At 38.4% G+C, this 21,546-nt stretch overlaps 1 protein-coding gene across 1 annotated transcript; it reads left to right on the top strand.

The window, feature by feature from the left end:
* Positions 1-455: 455 nt before the first annotated feature.
* Positions 456-16,378, top strand: LOC108706460 (tubulin monoglycylase TTLL3-like). The gene is made up of 21 exons (XM_041579213.1): positions 456-595; positions 1,361-1,384; positions 1,937-1,972; positions 2,738-2,831; positions 3,694-3,770; positions 5,356-5,448; positions 6,011-6,104; positions 6,599-6,669; positions 7,757-7,835; positions 8,067-8,155; positions 8,630-8,701; positions 9,221-9,311; positions 9,805-9,854; positions 11,260-11,382; positions 12,778-12,868; positions 13,184-13,261; positions 13,668-13,839; positions 14,336-14,484; positions 15,341-15,584; positions 15,710-16,145; positions 16,373-16,378. The coding sequence occupies exons 1-21, from the start codon at positions 518-520 to the stop codon at positions 16,376-16,378; spliced, it is 2,247 nt and encodes a 748-aa protein (XP_041435147.1). The 5' UTR covers positions 456-517.
* Positions 16,379-21,546: the final 5,168 nt, after the last annotated feature.

Consider the following 21,546-nt stretch of genomic DNA (forward strand, 5'->3'; position numbering starts at 1 on the left):
TTCAAGAATAACAACTAAATTGTAAGTACTCGCCTTTGTAATTGTTGAGGTGCTGTTAGTATTTAATAATGTAAATCTGCTAAACTGGGATTAACAAAAAGATGTTTTATCTAAAAATATATATTTGGAGTTATGGTTAGGGAATTCGCTTTGCATCCTGCAGTGTCATATGTTAATGTTAATATTGATGTTAGCTGGCAATCTATCCTTACCAGTTGTTGTGTAGTTTGCACCTCTAATGTACACTCAATTCTATTGTAAATATGGGTCGCTAAAGGTTTAGTCTAGGCCATAATTCTGCCTGTGGAACCAACACTCCAACAACATTTTTACCAACTACTGATATATTATTTCATTATTTCTAATCTGAACCACAGATCATGAATGTCTGTAACACAGCTGTGGTCTTAGCTCTGTATAACTTGTATCATGTCATTAAATGCAAATATTTCACTTATTTTATGAAATCCCGATAGACTCAAAAGTGATTTCTTTTTTTTTCTTTGCAGGAAAGAAAATGTTTACAACAGTGAAAAATCGATCCAAAATATTATGGAAATACATATGTTCTTGTTGCTCATCATCAAAGAAAACAGTAAGTCTTCCGAAAATGAATATTCACTATTAGATATCTGTAATGCGCCAGAAGCAGCGCTCTGATTCCATTACCTGCTTTATAGTAGTATTGAAACCCATGCTGCTAAATCCATCAATTGCTGCAAATATGTTAACTACATTGTAAAGTAGAAGTTCTTCGTTTCTTTTTGAAGGCAAACCAACTAATAATTTATTGAATACAATGTACAATATTTGACCAGGTCTAGTAACCCATGGCAACCAGACCAGTAAATGTTGCCTTGCTATGGGTTACTAGACCTATATCAACCTTTTATTACAAGACTTCCTATTTAAGGGGCCGGAAATACACGTTCAGATTTGGGGCGATTAGTCGCCCAGCGACAAATCTCCTCTTCTTCGGGGTGACTAAGCTCCCCGAACTGCCTCCTGCTGACTTTAAATCTCTGGCAATTAGTGCGCTTCTTTTCCAAAGTCGCCCGAAGTTGCCCCACGAGGAAACTTCAAGCGACTTCGGAAAATAAAGCGCTCTGTGTGCCATCCCACCGGCGATTTAGATTCTATCCGACGGGGAGATTAGTTGCCTGAACAGAGGCGATTTATCACCAGGCGACTAAATCTCGCAGAATCTGATTGTGTGTCTCTGCCCTAAGCTTAACTATAGTGCAGAGATGTGAGGGCTGAGGGCTTTAACAGTAGGGATTTATAGTAGGTTCTCAATACTGATTACATATCTGACATTTTGCTATAAATATCTAACGTGTTTTTTCTTTCTTTTAATCAGACACAGAAAGAGCCAGAAGTCCGGGTAAGCAATATAAAGATCTATGTTATTATGGAGACAAAATACTGATCCATTATGGTCTTGATCCCAAAGTTGATCATTAAATGATACACCAGGCCATGTCAGTAGATTTGGGGATTGGCCAATTATTAATTATATCCCAGTCAGGGGTGAGGCCACTGATTCCCTCCTTTCCCATCAGAGCTACATAGCCCCCTATTATGATCTGATCTTGGCCAGAAATAATTGAATCAGCCAAATTCGGCTCTTCCCCTCTGTTTGAAGATACGATCATTCTAAAGTCTCCTTTTTTTGTGCATGTCCAGCTTAATTTATTGGTTATAATTAGGGATGGGCGAATTTGACCTGTTTTGTTTTGCCAATTAAAGTCTGTGGTCGTCAAAAATTTTTTTGTCGCACGGTGAAATTGTTTTGATGCGTGTCTTTTATTTTCTGACACACGCCGCCATACAAGTCTATGGGCGTCATTTTTTTGGCGAAACAAAGCGAAAAAATTCACCCATCCCTAGTTATAATGCAGCTATAACCTACTAACACTATATTTTTTTTAACCAGATTCCACTGGAGGATGTTACGGAGCCCATCAGCCTGGTAAGCAGAGAAAACCTGTACATATATATATATATATATATATATATAGTGAATAAAGTACCCCCTCTTGTAAATTATAAGGATATTATTAGTTACCAAGGAGTTTCATGACCATATAAATATTTATACAGGTCACGGAACTCCGAGGTAACTTCTAATATCCTCATATTTTGGGGGGTACTTTATTTTTTATAATTCACAAATTTCAGTGAGTCATTTGACGGAAATTACATCAGAACTCACCGTTTATAAGGATATAATTTAAAAGATATTCATGGCTTTTTTGAAACTTGTAACTTATATCCTTATAAATGTGCACTGCCCCCCCCCCGCTGGTGTCGCACCACTGAGCATGTGCGCTTGTTTGCCAGCTCACACGCACTTCATTTTTCGTTCGGTCGGTCCAATCCGACCCTGCTTAGTGATGTCATCAGTTATAATTGGTACTTAGTAGTGATGTGTTTTCTGACTCACTGAAACTTGTGTATTACAATAAATATTGAACCCCCTGTTGATAAATATAAGGATACAAGAAGTCACCTTGGAGTTCTGTGGCCTGTATAAAAACTCTCGGCCTTCAGTTTTGTGCTTTTAAATACTCATGGAACTCCTCGATGACTGTTGACAAACAAATGCTAAAGTCCCCTGCTAATCATTCTCACCAGAAACATCTATAGAAAGTAGATTTATATCAGTTTTAGGTGTTTTAAAACTATCTTTATAAAAATGAATTAACTCATGTGTCTCTTCTCTAAAACCAACCAGGAAATAGAAATTCCGAAGGAAGAAAAGCCCAAACCCGTTGTCGAGGAAAGCGCGGAGAGGACGGAAGTAGTGGAGAAAGTATCCGAAGATTTAGGTAAGTCTGTTTTAAAACAATTCTTCAAGACTGATGGTGATAATGAGAAGTTTTTCAGGATTTCTAATTGACACTCAGCTCTGTAAGAACCAAGTATTCGGTAGTTTACTTATAAGATATTTCGAATTCTGAACATGTTCCGACTGCAAAGGATTATGTGATTAAATGCAAATATTTAGCAATATTTTATACCATCCTAGTGACTCAAAAGGGGTTTCCCTAACATAGAGAAGTTAATTGCCAAGCTAACAATATCCATTGATGTGTAGTTTTAATCTCTACACTCAATTCTCTATTAAATATTGGTTGCTGAAGGGTATAGTCTAGGCCAGGGCTCCCCAACCTTTTTACCTGTGAGCCACATTCAAATGTAAAAAGAGTTGGGGAGCAGCACAAGCATGAAAAGGTCCCTTGGGTGCCAAATAAGGGCTGTGATTGGCTATTTGGTAGCCCCTATGTGGACTGGCAGCCTACAGGAGGCTCTGCTTGGCACTATACTTAGTTTTTATGCAATTAAAACTTGCTTCCAAGCCTGGAATTTAAAGATAAGCACCTGGTTTGAGGACACGGAGAGCAACATCCAAGGGGTTGGAGAACAACTTATGGCTCACGAGCTACTGGTTGGGAATCACTGGTCTAGGCCAAACTTCTGCCCATGGAACTAACACTCCAACACCGGCCCTTTTACTGATTTATTTGTAATCATTTCTAATTTGAACCACAGATCATGATGATCACTAACTTGCCTGAGGTTATAGAACTGTATAACTTGTATCATGTCATTAAATGCAATTAAATTAGCAATGTTATATGAAATCCCAACAGACTCAAAAGTGACTTGTTTTTTTTTACACCTCCATAGGTCAAAATATCACAGAAGCGGACGAGAAACCAAACAGTGTTTTGGACTATGTAGGTGACTTGCCAGGCTGCAAAGAAGTAAGGCTTCGGAAAAGTATTATTCTCTATTACATATCTGTAAGGTGCCTGAGGCTGTAATGCTGATGGCTGCTACACATTCAATTTGAGTTTTCATTCATAACAAGTATTCAAAAACTCTATTTTGGCGTTTTATAATAGTGCTGATTCTATTACCTGCTTTATATTAGTATTTGTCCTAAAGTTGTATGAAGTTTCAGGCCATATCAGTAGATTTAGGGATTGGCCAGATATCAAATATATCCCTGTTAGGGGTGAGGATCACATTGGGCCACTGTTGCAATCATTTCCCATCTACATCACCCCCTATTGTGATCTGATCTTGGCCAGATGGTGAAATGATTGAATAAGCCTAATTTTACTACCCCTATTTGGTTTTGAGATTTAATCATTTTCTAAACTCTCTTAAAGGGGTGGTTCACTTTCAAACAACTATTTGTTTTTAGACAGATCACCAGAAATAATGATTTTTGCAATGACTTTCCAATTTCTATGTGTGATCGTTTTTCTAATATTGTGAAAAGTATAATTTTTTACCTTTTGAAGCAGCTCTGCAAGGGGGGTCGCCGACCCTGTAAACTGTTTTAAGTGGATACATTTAGTTGATACATTTCTTATCTTTGTCCCTGCTGAGCAGAATCTCTGGGTTTCATTACAGGCAGCTGTTAGAATTGAGACAATAGTTGCTAATACTCCAGAGATGCTGCTGAGAAATGTATCAACTAAGGGGGTTATTTACGAAACATCCGAATGCAAAAATCACGGAAAATTTGTGACTTTTTTTGTAAAATCTGACTTTGAGAAAATCACGAATTTCTCAGAATTTATTAAACCCAGAGGATGGAAAAGTCAGAATCTGAAAATCTGGCATCTGGTTGCATATAAGTCAATGGGAGAAGTCCCAATGGTTTTTTGATGTGCGCTGGGTTTCGGGAAATACCCTGACATTTTTGGAGTTTTCAGGTGAAAATTGCAAAAAGATTGTGAAAATCAGATGAAAAAGTCTGAAAAATTTGTGAAAATCAGATTTTTTTCCTGCAAAGCAAATTTTCGGGAAAATGTAATAATAAATAAACATAAAAAACCTGAACGGATTTGATTGGAGTTTGTTGCAGAAAATATTGAGATAAATTCAGACTTTGATCATGAACCCCCTATATGTTCCAAAATTGTAACAGTTTAGACTCTGCGCCTGTATTACTGAGCTGACAGACTCAAACACCAGGGACAGGAACATTCAACTTTAATCTTAGATTTTGGAAAAACAGTAAAAAATAAATAATGGAAAGTAATTGAAAAAAGTCTTTATTTCTGGGGAACAATCTAAAAACAACTGAATTGAAAAAAGTGTTTGGAAGGTGAACAACCCCTTTAACACGTTAATTATAATGCTATAACATACTTACACTAGATTTCTTTTTATTTAACCACATTACTATGGAAGATAATAGTGATTACATCTCCCAGGTAAACTGAAATAAACTGCAATGTAAAAAACAAAGATTTAAAACTATTTTTAAGCACTGCTCTACTTTTAAAATGAAAAAAAATGATTAGAGTATTTCTCTCTCTCTCTCTTGAAAAGCAACAAGAAGCACAGAAGACCTGTGAAAGCAACGACCAGGAAAGAAGAATAGAAGCTGTGGAGACACCAGAGAAACCTGTTGAGATAATCCAGGTAAGCAGGAGAGAAGTGTAAAGCATGAGGTCACTGGTGTATAGAGGCCGGTTCTATTGACATTGGGAAATTGAGCTCTACTGGCACCAAATGTCCAAAAATACCTTTGCATTGTAGGTGATGGGAATCACTGCGTCAAAGAGTTTGATTGACACGAAAATGCTCCAACATCTTCATGTGATTCTAATGCTTTGAACATGACCTTCCTGACCTATATATAGTATATCTGTTTGGAGGGTCTATAGAACAATTAAAAATGTTTTTTAAGGGATAAACATGACATCTGACCACTGATGCTCTCCTCTCCCATCTTACCTACATAGGGCCCTTTGATCATGTCTATGCCCAGGCCCTGGAATCAGCCACATTTTGCTCAACACCTTATTGGTCAAGTCGGGCACAAATCTACTGTTTTTTAACTTCCTAATTACATTCAAGACTAATTCAGGCTTTTTCTTATAACCCTATAACACCATGACCTCCATGCTAACTATTGAAGATACATTTCAAAAACTAATATTATACAGATTAATTAACTCATGTGTCTCTTCTCTAAAACCAGGAAACAAATATACCAAGCGCTGAATACCCTGACCCTGATATCATGGAAAGATTGGCGACAATGGATATTCAGGAGATAATATCCTATTATTTAGGTAAGCTTGTATAAAAAACACTTCAAGAAAAGGTACCAATGGCATGGAGGTTGCCTCCAGCTGTACATAACTCCTAATGGCATAAACACAGTGTATTCTATGATTAAGTAGGTTATTTACTAAACTTTGAATGCAATAATCACAAAAAATTTAAAAAAGCACAATTTTTCAGAATTTATTAAAGCTTGAGGACAGAAAATCAGAATCTGGAAATCCGACATTTCAGACCTGTCGAGAGTCAAATTTTTAAAGAGACAGTACATGATAAATTTCGAAAATATCATTTTCGATTTTTTTTCAAATTCGAATTTGGACTATTCCCTATTTGAATAACACAAAAATTAGCTGAAAATTAAAATATTTTAAATAAGAATTTTCACTTCACCCTTTGATAAATCTGCCCCTAAGCATACACTGTCAGAAATTGCCATTATAATGTTTCCATGCAATGTATTTAACCTCTGGATTCATTTTGTGCCATTTTTTCCCAATAGAAGATTACTTCTTCAAGCAAACTACGGACACTGAAAGAATCATTGACGCAGACCGTGATACCGATACTCAGGTAACAGCGAATGACTGTGGATTTGCTCTCTGAGGTTATACAGTTGATCTACAGTATATTTATCATGCAATTTTAAATGTCTGTAACAAGTCTAGGTTTTATTTCTTCTTTTTCTCTAATCAATTCACTACTCTATCCTAGTACTTTTATTGAGTTTTTCTATATTGTATATTGCCATTGTTCCTATTGGCCATATTGTGACCTGATAGTGGTAGGACAGAAGGAACCCTATGTGGGAGGCTATTTAGAAAAATAGGTCTTCTACATCTTGACCTACCAGAGCCACTCCTCCAAAAAGAGTCCATTTGTATTGTTAGATAGGTCTTCTACATCTTGACCTGCCAAATCCACATCTCCACAAAGAGACCATTTCTATTGTTAGATGGGTCTTCTGTATCTTGACCAGTCACATCCACTCTTCCAAAAAGAGTCCATTTCTATTGTTAGATAGGTCTTCTACATCTTAACCTGCCAGATTTACTCTTCCAAAAAGAGTCTATTTCTATTACTAGGTAGTCTTGTATATCTTGACCTACCAGAGCCACTCCTCCAAAAGAATCAATTTCTATTTTAATAAAAGTCCCATTTAAAAGAGAATAGAGATCATTAAATACCAACCAATGTGGCCAGGATATTAATAAGATAATAATATCATCATCATCATCATTTATTTATATAGCGCTGTCAAGATACGCAGTGCTTTACTGCAGTTATAGCAAACAGGGAATAAATGGTGGATAACAGACAAGGATTACAGAGTACAATAGGGTTTACAAAGTAAAAGGTTAGGGTACAATTGAGACATTAGGATTATATAAACACTTTGTCATTTTTGATACAGCAATGATTAATTAAGGTACATCAAATAGGCCTCTTTTTTTTTATCCAAACAAATGAATAATCACAGTTGAGTCATTTATGCTAGACAATTTTCAATCCATGAGCCCCCTGCTAATCACAGTTAGGAGTCATTTTTTTTTACTAGAAAAACCTATGCAAAGTAGTAAATTTAAATCAATTTTAATCGAAATAAACATTCATTATAAAAATTAATGAACTCGCTTGTCTCTTTTCTAAAACCAACCAGAAAACTGAATATCCTGTCCCTGCCATTGAGGAAAGTCTTCAGAACAGGGAACCTGTGAAGAAAGAATCCACTGAGTTAGGTAAGTCTGTATTAAATAAGTCTTCAAAAGTGAATTAGTACACTTTGTTCATCTTCATAAAAATTCAGTTTCTACTAAAACCCAAGTATTCTGTAGTTTACATACAAGATGCCCAATCTGGAAGTTGTTATATAACAACTCCCTACAACCCAATAGCCTTCAAACTGTCAGAAATTGTCACTAGAACTTTTCCATGCAATGTATCTAACCTCTGGATTCATTTTGTTGCAGCTGTTCCCATAAAAGATGCAGTCGCTGATACAGACAGTGGATCAGAGAGTGAATCAGACAGTGAATCAGAGAGTGACAACAAACCTAAGGTAAAAGCAAATGTTTGTGGATTATCTCTCTGTGGAATCACTATGGGGCAGATTTATCAATGGTCGAATTTCAAACGTAAAAATACTTGGAAATTCGACCATCAAATTGAAACACTTCAACTTCAATTATCGAAGTTGACATTTTTTTTAGCGAATTAGGGTATCCTGTGGTCAAATTAAAATCGAACGATTCGAAGGATTTCAGCGATCAATCGAATAATTTCAATTCGCGAAGTATTGAAATCAAAGTTTTTGTAAAGAGATAGTACTTCGATTATGGAATAGTCGGTTATTCGAATGATTTTACTTCGAATCAAAGTCGTATTATCCTCTTTGGTGGTTGAAGTATCCAAAAAAATACTTTTTACTTTTATCTGTTTCCAAAGTCTATCCTAGAATTGACACTGTTTTTCCTGTTTTGTGCCATTATTAAATAAATCAAACTAACCCAAAATCTGTTTTGTGCATCCACAGTTTCGACATATGTCACTGATACTCGCAGACCGACACATATATTTTAAAGCCAAGTTGGAAAAGGCAATTCGGGTAAGTGATATATTATTACTCTCAATTGGTTGTTTCAGATCCCAGCCTATTGGGAGTAGCAGTTTAACAAAGGCTAAATAAATGCTGATATTGAGCTGGCCTTCAATCCTGCTCTCCATTACGTTATATCAGGGGTCTCAAACTTTCTTTTACCAGTGAGCAACATTTAAATGAAATAAACAAGTTGGGGAGCAATACAAGCATGATAAAAGTTCCTAGGGGTGCCCAATAAGGGCTGTCATTGGTTTATTTGCCCCTATGTGGACTGGCAGACTACAGATGGGTCTGTTTGGTCTTTATGCCTCCAAAAGTTGTTTCCAAGTCAGAAATCCAAAAATGAGCAGCTGATTTTAGGCCACTGGGAGCAACATCAAGGGGCTTGAAAAGCAACATGTCGCTAGATCACTGGTTGAGGATCACTGCATTACATTCTGGGTGATTACTTGACTCCCAACAGTGAGGGTTTTTCATGTCTGTTTATAAAAATTAATTCATGTGTTTCTCTTTTAAACCTACCAGAAAAAGAAAATCTTCTGGCTGCTACGTGCTGAGCACATCGATGAAAGCATGCGTAGGAGAGGATGGATACAGAAAATATCTTTCACATTTGGTAAGTCTGTGTAAGAAGCAGCGGTGATTGAAAACTGGGCATTTCAGGTTTCAAACAATATTATTTCTTTAGTGATATAGTTAATTGCAGCAGTTCCCACTGATACTTACGGCCCAGTACCAGTGGCATGAAAGGTGCCTCCAACTGTATCATCAGCCGCTGTTACATACGATAGACTCTCACAAACACACCTTTCAAGTCATCTCGCCTAATGTGATAAATATCAGTCTCTATTGAAGAAACAAGTATTCTGTGTCTCTATGAAGGGGTTTCTTCTTCCTGGTTGCAGTGTACAATGCCCAGTAAGACATACGTTTAAGCAACTGAGCTTGCCGAGTCATCTTAAAAGTGAAACCTTTTGTTTATTGAAGAGACTGTATGATATTCCCTAACACATAGAAGATACATTGTCAGAAGCGGGCGTCATTAGAAAATTCTGTATATTCTATTTAGCCGCTCCATCAATACTGATCTCATTTTTTCCCCCTAACAGATGCAAAAGCGAGGGATAGTCGATATCTTGATCCAGACAGCGGATTGGAGGTAAATCCAAAGCTCAATCACTACAAGACAAAGAGCACAGCAAGCTATAAATGTTTTATTTTATATTGTCAGCCCATTGGTGGATAGTGATACAACACTCAGGGGCAGATTTATCAAGGGTCAAATTTAGAGTTCATGGGAGTTTTTATAAACTCCCATGAATTTGAGTTTCTGCAATTTGGGTGAATGAGATCGACCCACAAACTCAAATTCAAATCGAAATCGATTCGAGTTAATTTAGCGAAAAAAACTCCCATTTTCAGGAAGGCTGCAAATGACTCCAAATTGATTCCAGGACATCCCCCATAGGCTAAAACAGCAATTAGTCAGGTTTAAGGTGGTGAATGGTCAAATTTTAATTCTTAAAGGGCCAGTACATGATGAATTTCAAAATTCTATTTTTTTTTAAAATCAAATCAAATTTTGACTATTGTCTAGTAAAATTTAACTTAAAATTTCAATTGTAAATGTTAATTTTCAATTCTACCCTTGATAAATGTGCCCCTCATTTCTAAACTGTAGGACTGTAACTTTGTGTGGGGGGATCTGAAAATAATTTTGTCAACAATCAGGCTAAATTTATGTGCAAAACCATTAAAGGAGAATTCAACCCTAAAGTTAAAAAATCCCTACCCCCTACCCTACATAGCCCCCCTTCCTCCTCCCCTGAGCCTAAGTGTTACCCCGGGCAAATGCCCCTAAGTCTTTACTTACCCCTCGGTGCAGATTCTGGCATCAAAGTTCACGGCGCCATCTTCTTCTCTTTGGAAATCTTTGGAATGAGACCGGCGTGGCGGCCCATGCGCAGTTAAAGCAATTTTCTGCTTCACAACAACTGCGCATGCGCCAAAACTCACGAAAATTGCAGAAGCGCCGGTCTCATTACGAAGATTACCGAAGCGGCTGAAATTGGCACCCGTGAACTGCGATGCCTGAATCTACACCGAGGGTAAGTAAAGAGTTAGGGGCTTTTGCACAGGGTAACATTTAGGCTCAGGGGAGGAGGAAGGGGGGTCTATGTAGGGTAGGGGCGTAGGGTTTTTTTAACTTTAGGGTTGAGTTCTCCATTAAGCCTGTACAGAGCACTGCCCCTGTTTGCAGGGGTGTAACTAGAGAGGAAGCAGACTCTGCGGCTGCTGGGGGCCCCAGGAGGTATAGGGGCTCCATTAGGCCCTAATTTGTATACAATTTCAATAAATATTGGTAGTGTTGAGGGTCCAGACAAACATGCTAACAATATGTTTCCAATGTATAGAATATAGCAGCAACAACTAGAACGACTTTTATCCCCCCCTGGGGAAAAGAAACAAGTCCTATGACTAATAAAAAGTTTAATATTTTTTAACAAATCTGCTGTGTTTACCTTCTATAAATAATTTTGTGCATTTATGTTTCTGTTTTTCAGCTGAAGCTTTCTTATTCTGTAAAGCCCTCACTGATCTGGTCATACCGCCATTATCCCTACTCTATTGTGGAACAAGATCAGATGATGAACAGCTATACAAACACGGACTGCTTTACAACCAAGGTGAGTACGGGCTGCTCAGGATCACTGCAACGCTCATATCATTATTAGCAATGCATGGATTTTATGGTGATACTGGGGATTGTAATTGCTTGTTATTACTGACGATTTTAATACTATACTCGACAATGGAGAAACATCCATAAAATCTCAATGCAGGGTATAAATTACAGTATGAAATTCAGGGCAGGGGATGAAGCCTATTTCTAGGCTATAAGGTCCCATATATTCCTTGGAGTTTGCCCTCCTACCTACCTACAGTCACATGCAAGTTGATTATGATAAAACTCTAAGAAGTTTATTATTTCTGTCATGGAAAATATGCCACTAAGGGGCTGATTTATTAAGGGTTTGAATTGAAAATTCAAATTTTCTTTTATTGACAAAACTCTCAAATTCGAATTGTGAATTATCCCAACTGGATTTGAGTTTTACTTTTAATTTGAATTTTGAGATTTATCATACTCTAACCCTTTAAGAACTTGAAGTCGATTATTCGCCACCTAAAACCAGCCGAGTTCATGTATAAGTCAATGGGAGACATCCAGGGACCAATTTGGACATGTTAGTAGCCTTCCGGACATTCGACTTTTTTTCAGAGAAAAAACTTGAATCGAGTTTAGTCTAATTCAATGTCATGTCTGTAAAATTTGTCAAAGTTTTAGATATTCAATTTTTTTTTTATAAATAACCCCCCAAATGAATTTCGAGTATATTCAAATTTAATTAAGGGTTCGAATTGAAAATTCTACTTTTTTATGGTCAAAACTCTCAAATTCGAATTGTGAATTATCCAAACTGGATTTGAGTTTTACTTCGAATTTGAATTTCCAGATTTATCATACTCATAATCATTTGATACGATGTCCGAATTTTAGTTATTCTTTTTTCTTTTTAATAATATTAAAAATTTCAATTTCAGTTGAATTTCAAGTATATTTGAATTTAATTTAGGGTTTGAATTGAAAATTCGATGTTTTTTTTATGGTCAAATCTCTCAAATTTGAATTATGAATTATCCAAACTTGATTTGAGTTTTACTTCAAATCCAAATTTCGAGATTTATCATACTCTGACCCTTTAAGAACTCAAACTCAATTATTCGCCACCTAAAACCAGCCGAGTTCATGTATAAGTCAATGGGAGACATCCAGGGACCAATTTGGACATGTTAGTAGCCTTCTTGACATTCAAGTTTTTTTTTTCAGAGAAAAAAACTTGAATCGAGTTTAGTCTGATTTGATGCGATGTCTGTAAAACTTGTCAGAATTTTAGATATTCGATTTATTTTTATAAATAACCCCCCATTTGAATTTTGAGTATATTCGAATTTAAGAGTTTTAAAAAGAAATTCTTCCTTTAATAAATGTGCCTCTAAATGTGCTTTCTCTTTTCTAGTTTGGACTGTGCGTGAATTTAAAGAACGCGGACAAATTCTTCCCACGTTGCTATGACCTGGCAGATAAAAAAGGGAGAATGTTATTCACTGGTAAGAGCACATTAACATGCACTCAATATTCAGAATGTATATTCACATTATCTATGGAACCTGGCTTTCTTTGATCCCCAATCACAACCACAAACATCTTTGAGAGTCACTGATAATTTTTGGGGCATTTTCCCAAAGGAACTAGATTCCTATTGCAATTGGCAGTTTCATTTGTCTGACCATGCTCTCTAAAGCAATTATTCCATAAAGTTTTATATCTGATTATAAAGCAAAACATACAGTAGCTGAATTGGTGAGTTATTAGCCCTATTAGAAATAAGAGATGACATTCTTTGTTTCTTTCTCTTTATTTAGATGACTTCATGAAAACTGCAGCGTATAGTATCATAAAATGGGTTGTAAGAAGAAACAGTTCGCCTGTTCAAGCAGAAGGTAAGAAGCTCTGCCTAATTCCTGTGCTGAGCTGCCCATACACCTGGTTCATAATTCTGAAATTACAATTAGTGATGGGCGAATAAATTCGACTGGCACGAATTCGCTGTGAATTTTCTCATTTCGTCATCAATTTCCAGTTTTCAAGATTTCTCGTGAAAATGTAATTTTCAAGATTTTTTCATGAACATGTCCGATTTTCACAATTCTTTTGTGAATGTCACTGTTTTTCCTGATACTTTACAATTTCACTATTTTTCTGCAAATTTTTTGCCATTTTGCTAGAAATTCGAAATTTTTTTCAGCGAAGCGAAACAGGAGAAATTAGCCCATCACTAATTACAATATAATTTGCTTCCACTTGTTCTCTAACCACCTCTGCTTTTTGTTATCTATTTTTTTCTAGAAACTACAAGGAACGGCTGTGTTGCACCTATTTCAGTCAATGTCATTTTAATGGCTTTTATGGTCTGCAAAATGCTCATGATTCCCTCAATAAATAAGGACATAGACAAGAAAATTAAAGCGATGGATCCCGATTGGACAGAATATTTAGAGGGATACTATCAACTCATACAGTAAGTTGTGCCAGAATCAACCCATGGAAATGTACACTAGATATGATTGGAAGACGGGTTTTTTATCTATATAATATACAGAAAACAATGACAGTGTGGGCACCTCAGCCTGGAACACATTTTCCTGTTTATTTTTCTATTTTTATTTCTTATAAATCCTGTTGTCCATAAGGACAAGTGCTGTAATCCCATTATTGCACCTTTTGGGGCCAACACTGAACAAACCTGCTCAATCTCAACATTGTGCCGCTTCTTTGTCTGGTGCAAAGTGCAGAGTGTAGTCAGGTACATGGGAGATCACTACCTGCTGCTTTTTGCCGCCCCTGGAAACCTCTCTGGTGCTGCCGCCTGAGGTGAGCGTCTCAGCTTGTCTCATTGGTGGAGCACCCCTGATAATATGTTAATTTATTCATACTGTAGATCAAAACTGTCATGTAATAAGGTGGCAGTGATTAAACTCAAACTCACACTAAATGGCAACCATGTATTGTTACAGCGCCGGCGCAGAGATTAAGAATTCCGCCACGTATGCTGAACCTTGCCGCCAGGTTTTAGATAAAATTCAGGCAAAACTCCCACAGCTGGATATCGACACAGGAAGAAATATCTGGATCCTGAAAAGAGCCGCTCTCTCCGGAGGAAGAGGTAAGAAAACATAGTGACCGTGTAATCTTACGGGACAGAAAATAAGTTATTCTTAAGGGTTCCTACTAGGGATTCAGCCTGGTCACCTGTTTAAAAGGAATCATCTTATTGGTTGCTATTGGTTACTGCTCCTGGGGCAAACGTTGTGTTTTTTATTACATATGGGGGATAGTGATATATTATGGCTTGTGCTTACAGAAGATTGGCTAGCTGTGCATTGTAACCAGTTTACTGTAACAAACAAGATTTCTGTCTATGAAATAATATGATTGATAGTGATGGGCGAATTTGTCCGGTTCACTGCAAAATTTTCTAATCAACAAAAAACTAGCGAAACACATTGAAGTCAATGGGAGTCAAAATTATTTTGATAGGCGTCAATTTTGAATATTCTGACACGCCGGATTTTTTGCTTGCAAATTTTTACCGCAGTTTATTCGCTGGTGGCAAAACCTTGTAAATGTGCCTCAAATTTGCTCCTGGTGAATTTATTGGCCCATCACTAATGATTGGCCCAGTTTAGCAGGGGAGGTCTTAGTTACAGGAAGGGTTGGCACTTCACTACTGTAATTTGTACAGATATGAAAAATACATTCTCCATATCAAAGTATCTAGTATTTCTGATGCCTAAGTAGACTGTACTTTCTTTCGTGCAGCCATACTAAATGGTAAGAAATGTAGTTGATATTTGCTGTGGTAGACTTGGAATCTCTATATTTCCGCAGTTGTCTTTCTAATGGCTGCTACTTTTTGTAGATGTTTTTCCTGTTTAATAGAAATATTTGCTAAAAATGACATTGGAACTGACTTACAGAAAGACTGACTCTGACTATACATGTGTTGTTTTTTTGCACAGATATAATTTGCATGGATCGCGTGAAAAAAATAATTAAGTTTGTTCAAAGCCATGACAGCCGTCATGTGGAAAAGAAGTGGGTGATACAGAAGTACATAGAGAGGCCATTTCTCATTTACAACACTAAGTTTGATATGCGCCAGTTTTTCTTAGTAACGGCCTGGAACCCCCTGACAATCTGGTACTATAAGGAAAATTACATTTGTATGTCATCACAACCTTTCAACTTGGAGAATCTGGACAAGTAAGTAGCTGTTGGAATGTCTTTCGCTATTTAGAGAACTCATTGGACAGCAAAGTTAAATTATACCAAGTTAAATTATTTTACAAGCACAAAATATGACAGTTGTGTTGTCTTTGTTGTTGCAGCTCCATACACCTGTGCAACAGACCCGTCCAGATGCAGTTTAAAAACTGCCCAACCCGTCACCCTGAGCTGCCTGAAGACAATGTATGGTCTAATAGAAAACTGCAGGAATACCTATGCATGATTGGAGCAGAAAACGTCTGGAAGGACGTGATGGTGCCAGGGATTAAGAAAATCATATATCAAACTATGCAAGTTTCTCAGAACAAAGTAACGCACAGAAAGAACAGTTTTGATATTTATGGTGCTGATTTCATGTTCAGCGAGAACTTCAATCCGTGGCTCATTGAGATCAATTCCAGGCCAGATATGAGTTCACCCACAGCAGTGACTGGTGTGATCTTTGAAAGTATTTTAGAGGACACCATAAAAGTCATCATTGATCGTAAGAAGGACCCTAACTGCGACATCGGAGCATATGAGCTGATAAAGAAACAGGTACATTATTATCAAGGGGTGAATGATAAAAGGTATTCATTATGGGAATATATAATCATCAAGAGTTCCTGATACCTGAATAAGATAAAAAGGGTAAATATACTGGTGAATATTGACTCTGTACATTGTAGCCTTTTGCATTATATCACTATGGACAGGGGTTGACATTTTTTTACTTGGCTGGAGCGTTTCATTTAAGTTAATACTTCTTGTTCTTTTGTTTGCAGCCTTAAAATGAATACCTCAGTATTCTGATACTAACAGTGCAAGGAGCTTCAACACCAAATCCTGTCTAATGTATATTTATATATATTTAAAAAATATATATATATAATATATCAACCCAGTAAGATCAACTTTGGCATCTCCCAACCAATAATTAGCTTAATGCCGTATTTGGAACATTTGCCTGTTGAAGGTGATACAGAACTGAGTTGGGCGGCCAGTGGGAGAAAAGCTCCAGAGCCCAATGCAGTGATATTGCTGGCAGCAGGGAGGGTGGGAGGAGGGCACCCTATGAAGCAGGCTCTTAATAGTAAGGCTTCCAGCATAGGGAAAAAAGCTCTGGCTGCCAGCAATTGCTGAAAGGAGAACTAAACCCCCACTTTAGCTAAAAGTCCCCACTGTCCAAAACAACAACAATTATACCATAACTCTGTAGTATATTAAAAAAATATGTTTATTCAAATATCATGTTAAAAAGATAGGCAAGTGGTATTCCGCTAGATACCATATACGGTCTGTATATGATTTTAACATGATTTTTGAAGCTTGAGGGTGGCCTGGTGGTGCGACACTTTTTGGATTTGCCGGGCCCCGCTTAAGTCAAGAAGAAACTGCTGCTGCCAATAAGACCCGAAAGGCACTGAAAAGACCAGAAACTGCCGGAAGGACCCAAAGCCACCGAAAAGACCCAAAGCCGCAGAAAAGACCCAAAGCCGCCAGAATGGCCCGAAGCAGCCGAAAAGACAGAAACTGGCAAAAAGACCCAAAGCCACCAGAAGGAGCAGAAGCAGCCGAAAAGACCCAAAGCTGGTGAAAAGACCTGAAGCCACTGGAAGGACCCGAAGCCATGGAGAAGGACAACGATGCACACACATTGGTCGGGCACTGCCGAACCTGCACCTGGTCCCCTCTGAGCTGTACCTACACAGTCAGCAGGGGAGAAGTCTTTGATTGGTTTATCCTGACTAAACAGAAATAAAGAGCCTTTCTAGCAAAGATGTTGTGTGCTTATTTATGGCCTCAGACCTCTCATAGTCTGTTGGAAGACGTGGGAGGGATGCACACAGTTTTGTGCAACAGGAAAATGGACTCTAATAAGCAGTGGGTGTAGGGTCTCATTATAATCTGTGGTACTTCTGTTGTTAAACTACAACTCTCATGACTTTATTCGACAGCCTTCTTTGCCTTTGGCACTGGCAATGGTTGCCCCAGCTCAGTAGCCTTTAACCTAGCAGTTAAGGGGCTATGGCATAAACAGCCCACATTGGGCTCCAGTAAAAAATATTTTGGGGGCACCTTTGCACCAAAAGTGTTATGCACCCTTTAAACATAAATTGTGGGGGTGGGGTCTGCCTACCAATGGTATTTAACTTGTGTGGGGAGGACTAGCCACCAATGAATTTTTTTTAACTTGTAGGGACCCCCTAACCACCAATGGCTTTTTATAACTTGTTGGGGTTTTGTTTTTACTGTTTTAGCTCAGATGAATATGTGGCTTTTTTACTGTGGTGTGGGGTGGGCAGGATCTGGGGTGGACAGGATTGGGTCTTACTGGGGGCGGGGACCAGGGGGCCCAGAAAATTATTTGTATGGGGCCCTGTAACTCCGAAGGTGGCCCTGGCTGTATTCAGCATGACTGTGCCACATGCAGCTTCCAGTGTCACATAATAAAATAGCATTGTCAACTCTTTTCTTAAACATCATTGAAAAGCACATTAAATGTACATAGTCATAGGCAATTTACATTGGGTCCCAAAGATAACTAGTACAGTCCACTCCTTCATTAGGGGGAGTCTCACAGTTGCGGGGATTCAGGTAGTGCCACATCTGGATTGGCTTCCAGCAATGGCAGCCAGATATTTTCAAACTTCCCTGGGGAATCTCTGGCGATATAATTAAGCTTAATCAGTGAGATTCTTTTGTTTATTTATTCTTTCCACAGAGGCTACTGTTGGTGGGTTGGAGCTCATCCATCTCACTATTACCATTTTTTCCCAGTAGACTAGTACTGCTCTCATTAAATCTTAGGCTTCATTTACAGTAGCTCGTGAGCAACATGTTACTCACCAACCCCTTGGAGTCAAGTTTTTGGTTCTATAAAAACCAGGTGTACTGCCAAACAGAGCTTCAATGTAGGCTGACAATCCACATAGGGGCTACCAAATGGCCAATCACAGCACTTATTTGGCACCCCAAGAACATTTTTCATGCATGTGTTTCTCCCCAACTCCTTTTACTTCTAAAGTTGCTAACGGGTTCAAAAGATTAGGGATCTCAGGTTTAGAGGTACAATTTCATGCACGAGCCCTAGCAGGCAGACCTCCGGAGTCTTTAAACCTGGGACATCTAGATAATGATTTATATACTCTATGATGTCACTCACAGTAATTTGAAATAATTCTGCAATCCCAGATCAATCCCAGATCATGTGGAAGAAGCCAGAGTTGGGTGTGTTACATCAATGACACAGTCTGATCTAGGTAGTAAACCTGGGGCCGAACCCAAACCGTTCAAGAACACAACATAAGTATGTCCAACCTACAGAATCAAAACCCTTTGTTTTGTCGAGAGAGGCTATCAATCCTTTGTGGCCATATATGGGCCACTAACTACAGATGTATATATATCTGTCTAACATTAATTGCAGTTGTTTATTTGGTATTTGGTTTATTTTGGGCTTTTTGAAAAAGCAGAAACATATAAGGGCAATAGAGAGCTGGGTACCACATGTATAGACTTTTGGTACCCACAGTGGTAAATTGAAATGGGTGGTACCATCTGGGCCTTTAAATAGGGCAACATCCCATGTGAGTAGTGCCTCACCGTGAGGTTTGAGTATGACTGAGACCTCTCCATAATAGCTCATAGCTGCTGATACTGTAGCTTAACAGGGAGTTGCAGAGGTCCATTGCTGAAGTTAAGAGAGGTATCTCATGTGGGGAGTCAAGGTGGCACAGATATAGGCGAGATAAGTGTCTCAAGTTCAAGTCAGCCTCCTGCACCGCCAATCATCAGTGCATCACACAAAAGGGGCAGTACCCTTGTAGCTGTTTGGAGTATTAAGATGCACCTGAAAGGTGCAGTAGGTTAGCAAGATGGCACCCCATAGTGAATGGACTTCTCTGGGAGGCAAACTATGTAGATAGTAGTGTGCTATGTCTTTAATAGACAGCCCAGCTCCTGATTAAGGGATACATACCTCTGTTGCTACTAGAACGTGTCTAGGTGAGTTGCAAGCCAGACTTTGCCTGAGAGATCTCTCAATATGCAGTGCAGTAAGACAACTATCTGCCTGTTTGGGAGTCATGAAGAAGTGAGTGCGGTCATTGCGCACTACCCGAAGATTGGCTGAGTACATCATAGAGTACTGATTGTGTCTCTTAACCCCCAGGAATGTGTAGCGTATTTTCTGTACAGCAGATGAATAATCGGGGAGAAGCACCAGCTTAGCCCCGTTCCCTGCTGCTCCACACATCTTGTCAGCAGACAGGATAGATTTGCTGATGAGGAGCCATTCTCAGCACGTCTGCTCAGTTCTCCATCTTCAAAAATAAAGTTTTTAATATTATTATTTTCAAAGGCGATTGTGTAAAGAAGAATTGTTCAGTTGATTACATGTTGTATTTTATTGAATTGATCATTTGTTATAATGAAAACCAATAATAACAATAAATAATAATAATAAAAAAAGAATTGTTCAGTTTCTCTTTATTTTTGATATTTTGGCTGCTCTAGCTAGCAGAATATCAGTCCCTGGCCAGTGATGGCAGAAGGTCTAGTCTAAAGGCAAGTTTTGAGAAGGATGTTTATTTGCAATTGAGCTAGTTACATAGTTAAGTTGGGTTGAAAAAAGACCAAAGTCCATCAAATTCAACTTCTACAAATGAAACCCAGCACACATACTCACTGAACTATAAATACTGTACCAATATCTATATTAATTGTAGGTTTAAGTATTACTACAGCCTTGGATAATGTGTTTGTCCAAGAAATCATCCAAGCCCATGTTAAGGTCATTAACAGAATCAGCATCACAACATCATCCAGCAGGGCATTCCCCAACCTCACTGTCCTCACTATGAAGAACCACCTACTCTGCTTCAAATAAAACTTATTTTCCACTAGTCTGAAGGGGGAGCTCTGATCCAATGATCCACATTATGGAAGAATAGATATCCCGCTAGCTGTCTATAATGTCCTCTAATGTAGATATAAAGAGTGATCCTGTTCCCCCGCAACCTTCTTTTTTCCAGAGAAAACAACCCCAACCTTGTCAGTCTACCCTCATAATTTAACTCTTCCCTCCCTCTAACCAGTTTAGTTACACTTAGTCTCTGCACTCTCTCCAGCTCATTTATATCCCTCTTAAGGACTGGAGTCCAAAACTGCCCCCATACTCCAGATGAGGCCTCACCAGGGACCTATAAAGAGGCAGAATTATGTTTTCATCCCTTGAGTTAATGCCCTTTTTTATACAAGACAGAACTTTATTTGCTTTAGTAGCCACAGAATGACACTGCCCAGAATTAGACAACTTGTTATCTACAAAGACCCCTAGATCCTTCTCATTTAAGGAAACTCCCAACACACTGCCATTTAGTGTATAACTTGCATTTATATTATTTCTGCCAAAGTGCATAACCTGCATTTATCAACATTGAACCTCATTTTCCAGTTTGCTGCCCAGTTTTCCAGTTTAGACAAATCACTGTGCAAAGTGGCAGCATCCTGCATGGAACCTATAGTTCTGCACAATTTAGTCTCATCTGCACAAATAGAAACAGTACTTTCAATGGCCACCTCCAGGTCATTAATAAACAAGTTGAAAAGCAAGGGACCTAGTACAGAGCCCTGCGGTACTCCACTAACAACACTGGTCCAATTAGAAAATGTTCCATTTACCACCACTCTTTGTAGTCTATCTTTTAGCCAGTTCTCTATCCAGGTACAAATACTATGTTCCAGGCCAACATTCCTTAAAGGAGAAGGAAACCCCCAGGGCGCTAAACCCCTCCCCCCCTCCCCTGTGCTGCCCCCCCTCCCTCCTCCCCCCTGGCCTACCTGTCCCCCTGGGCAAATGCCCCTAACTTTTTACTCACCCCTCTGCGCAGGTCCTGTCCACGGAGTACGCAGTCGCCATCTTCTCCCACGCGCGTCTTCTTCCTGCTCTGATCGG

Source organism: Xenopus laevis, chromosome 1S (assembly GCF_017654675.1).
Source record: "Xenopus laevis strain J_2021 chromosome 1S, Xenopus_laevis_v10.1, whole genome shotgun sequence".
NCBI classification, from domain to species: Eukaryota; Metazoa; Chordata; class Amphibia; order Anura; family Pipidae; genus Xenopus; species Xenopus laevis.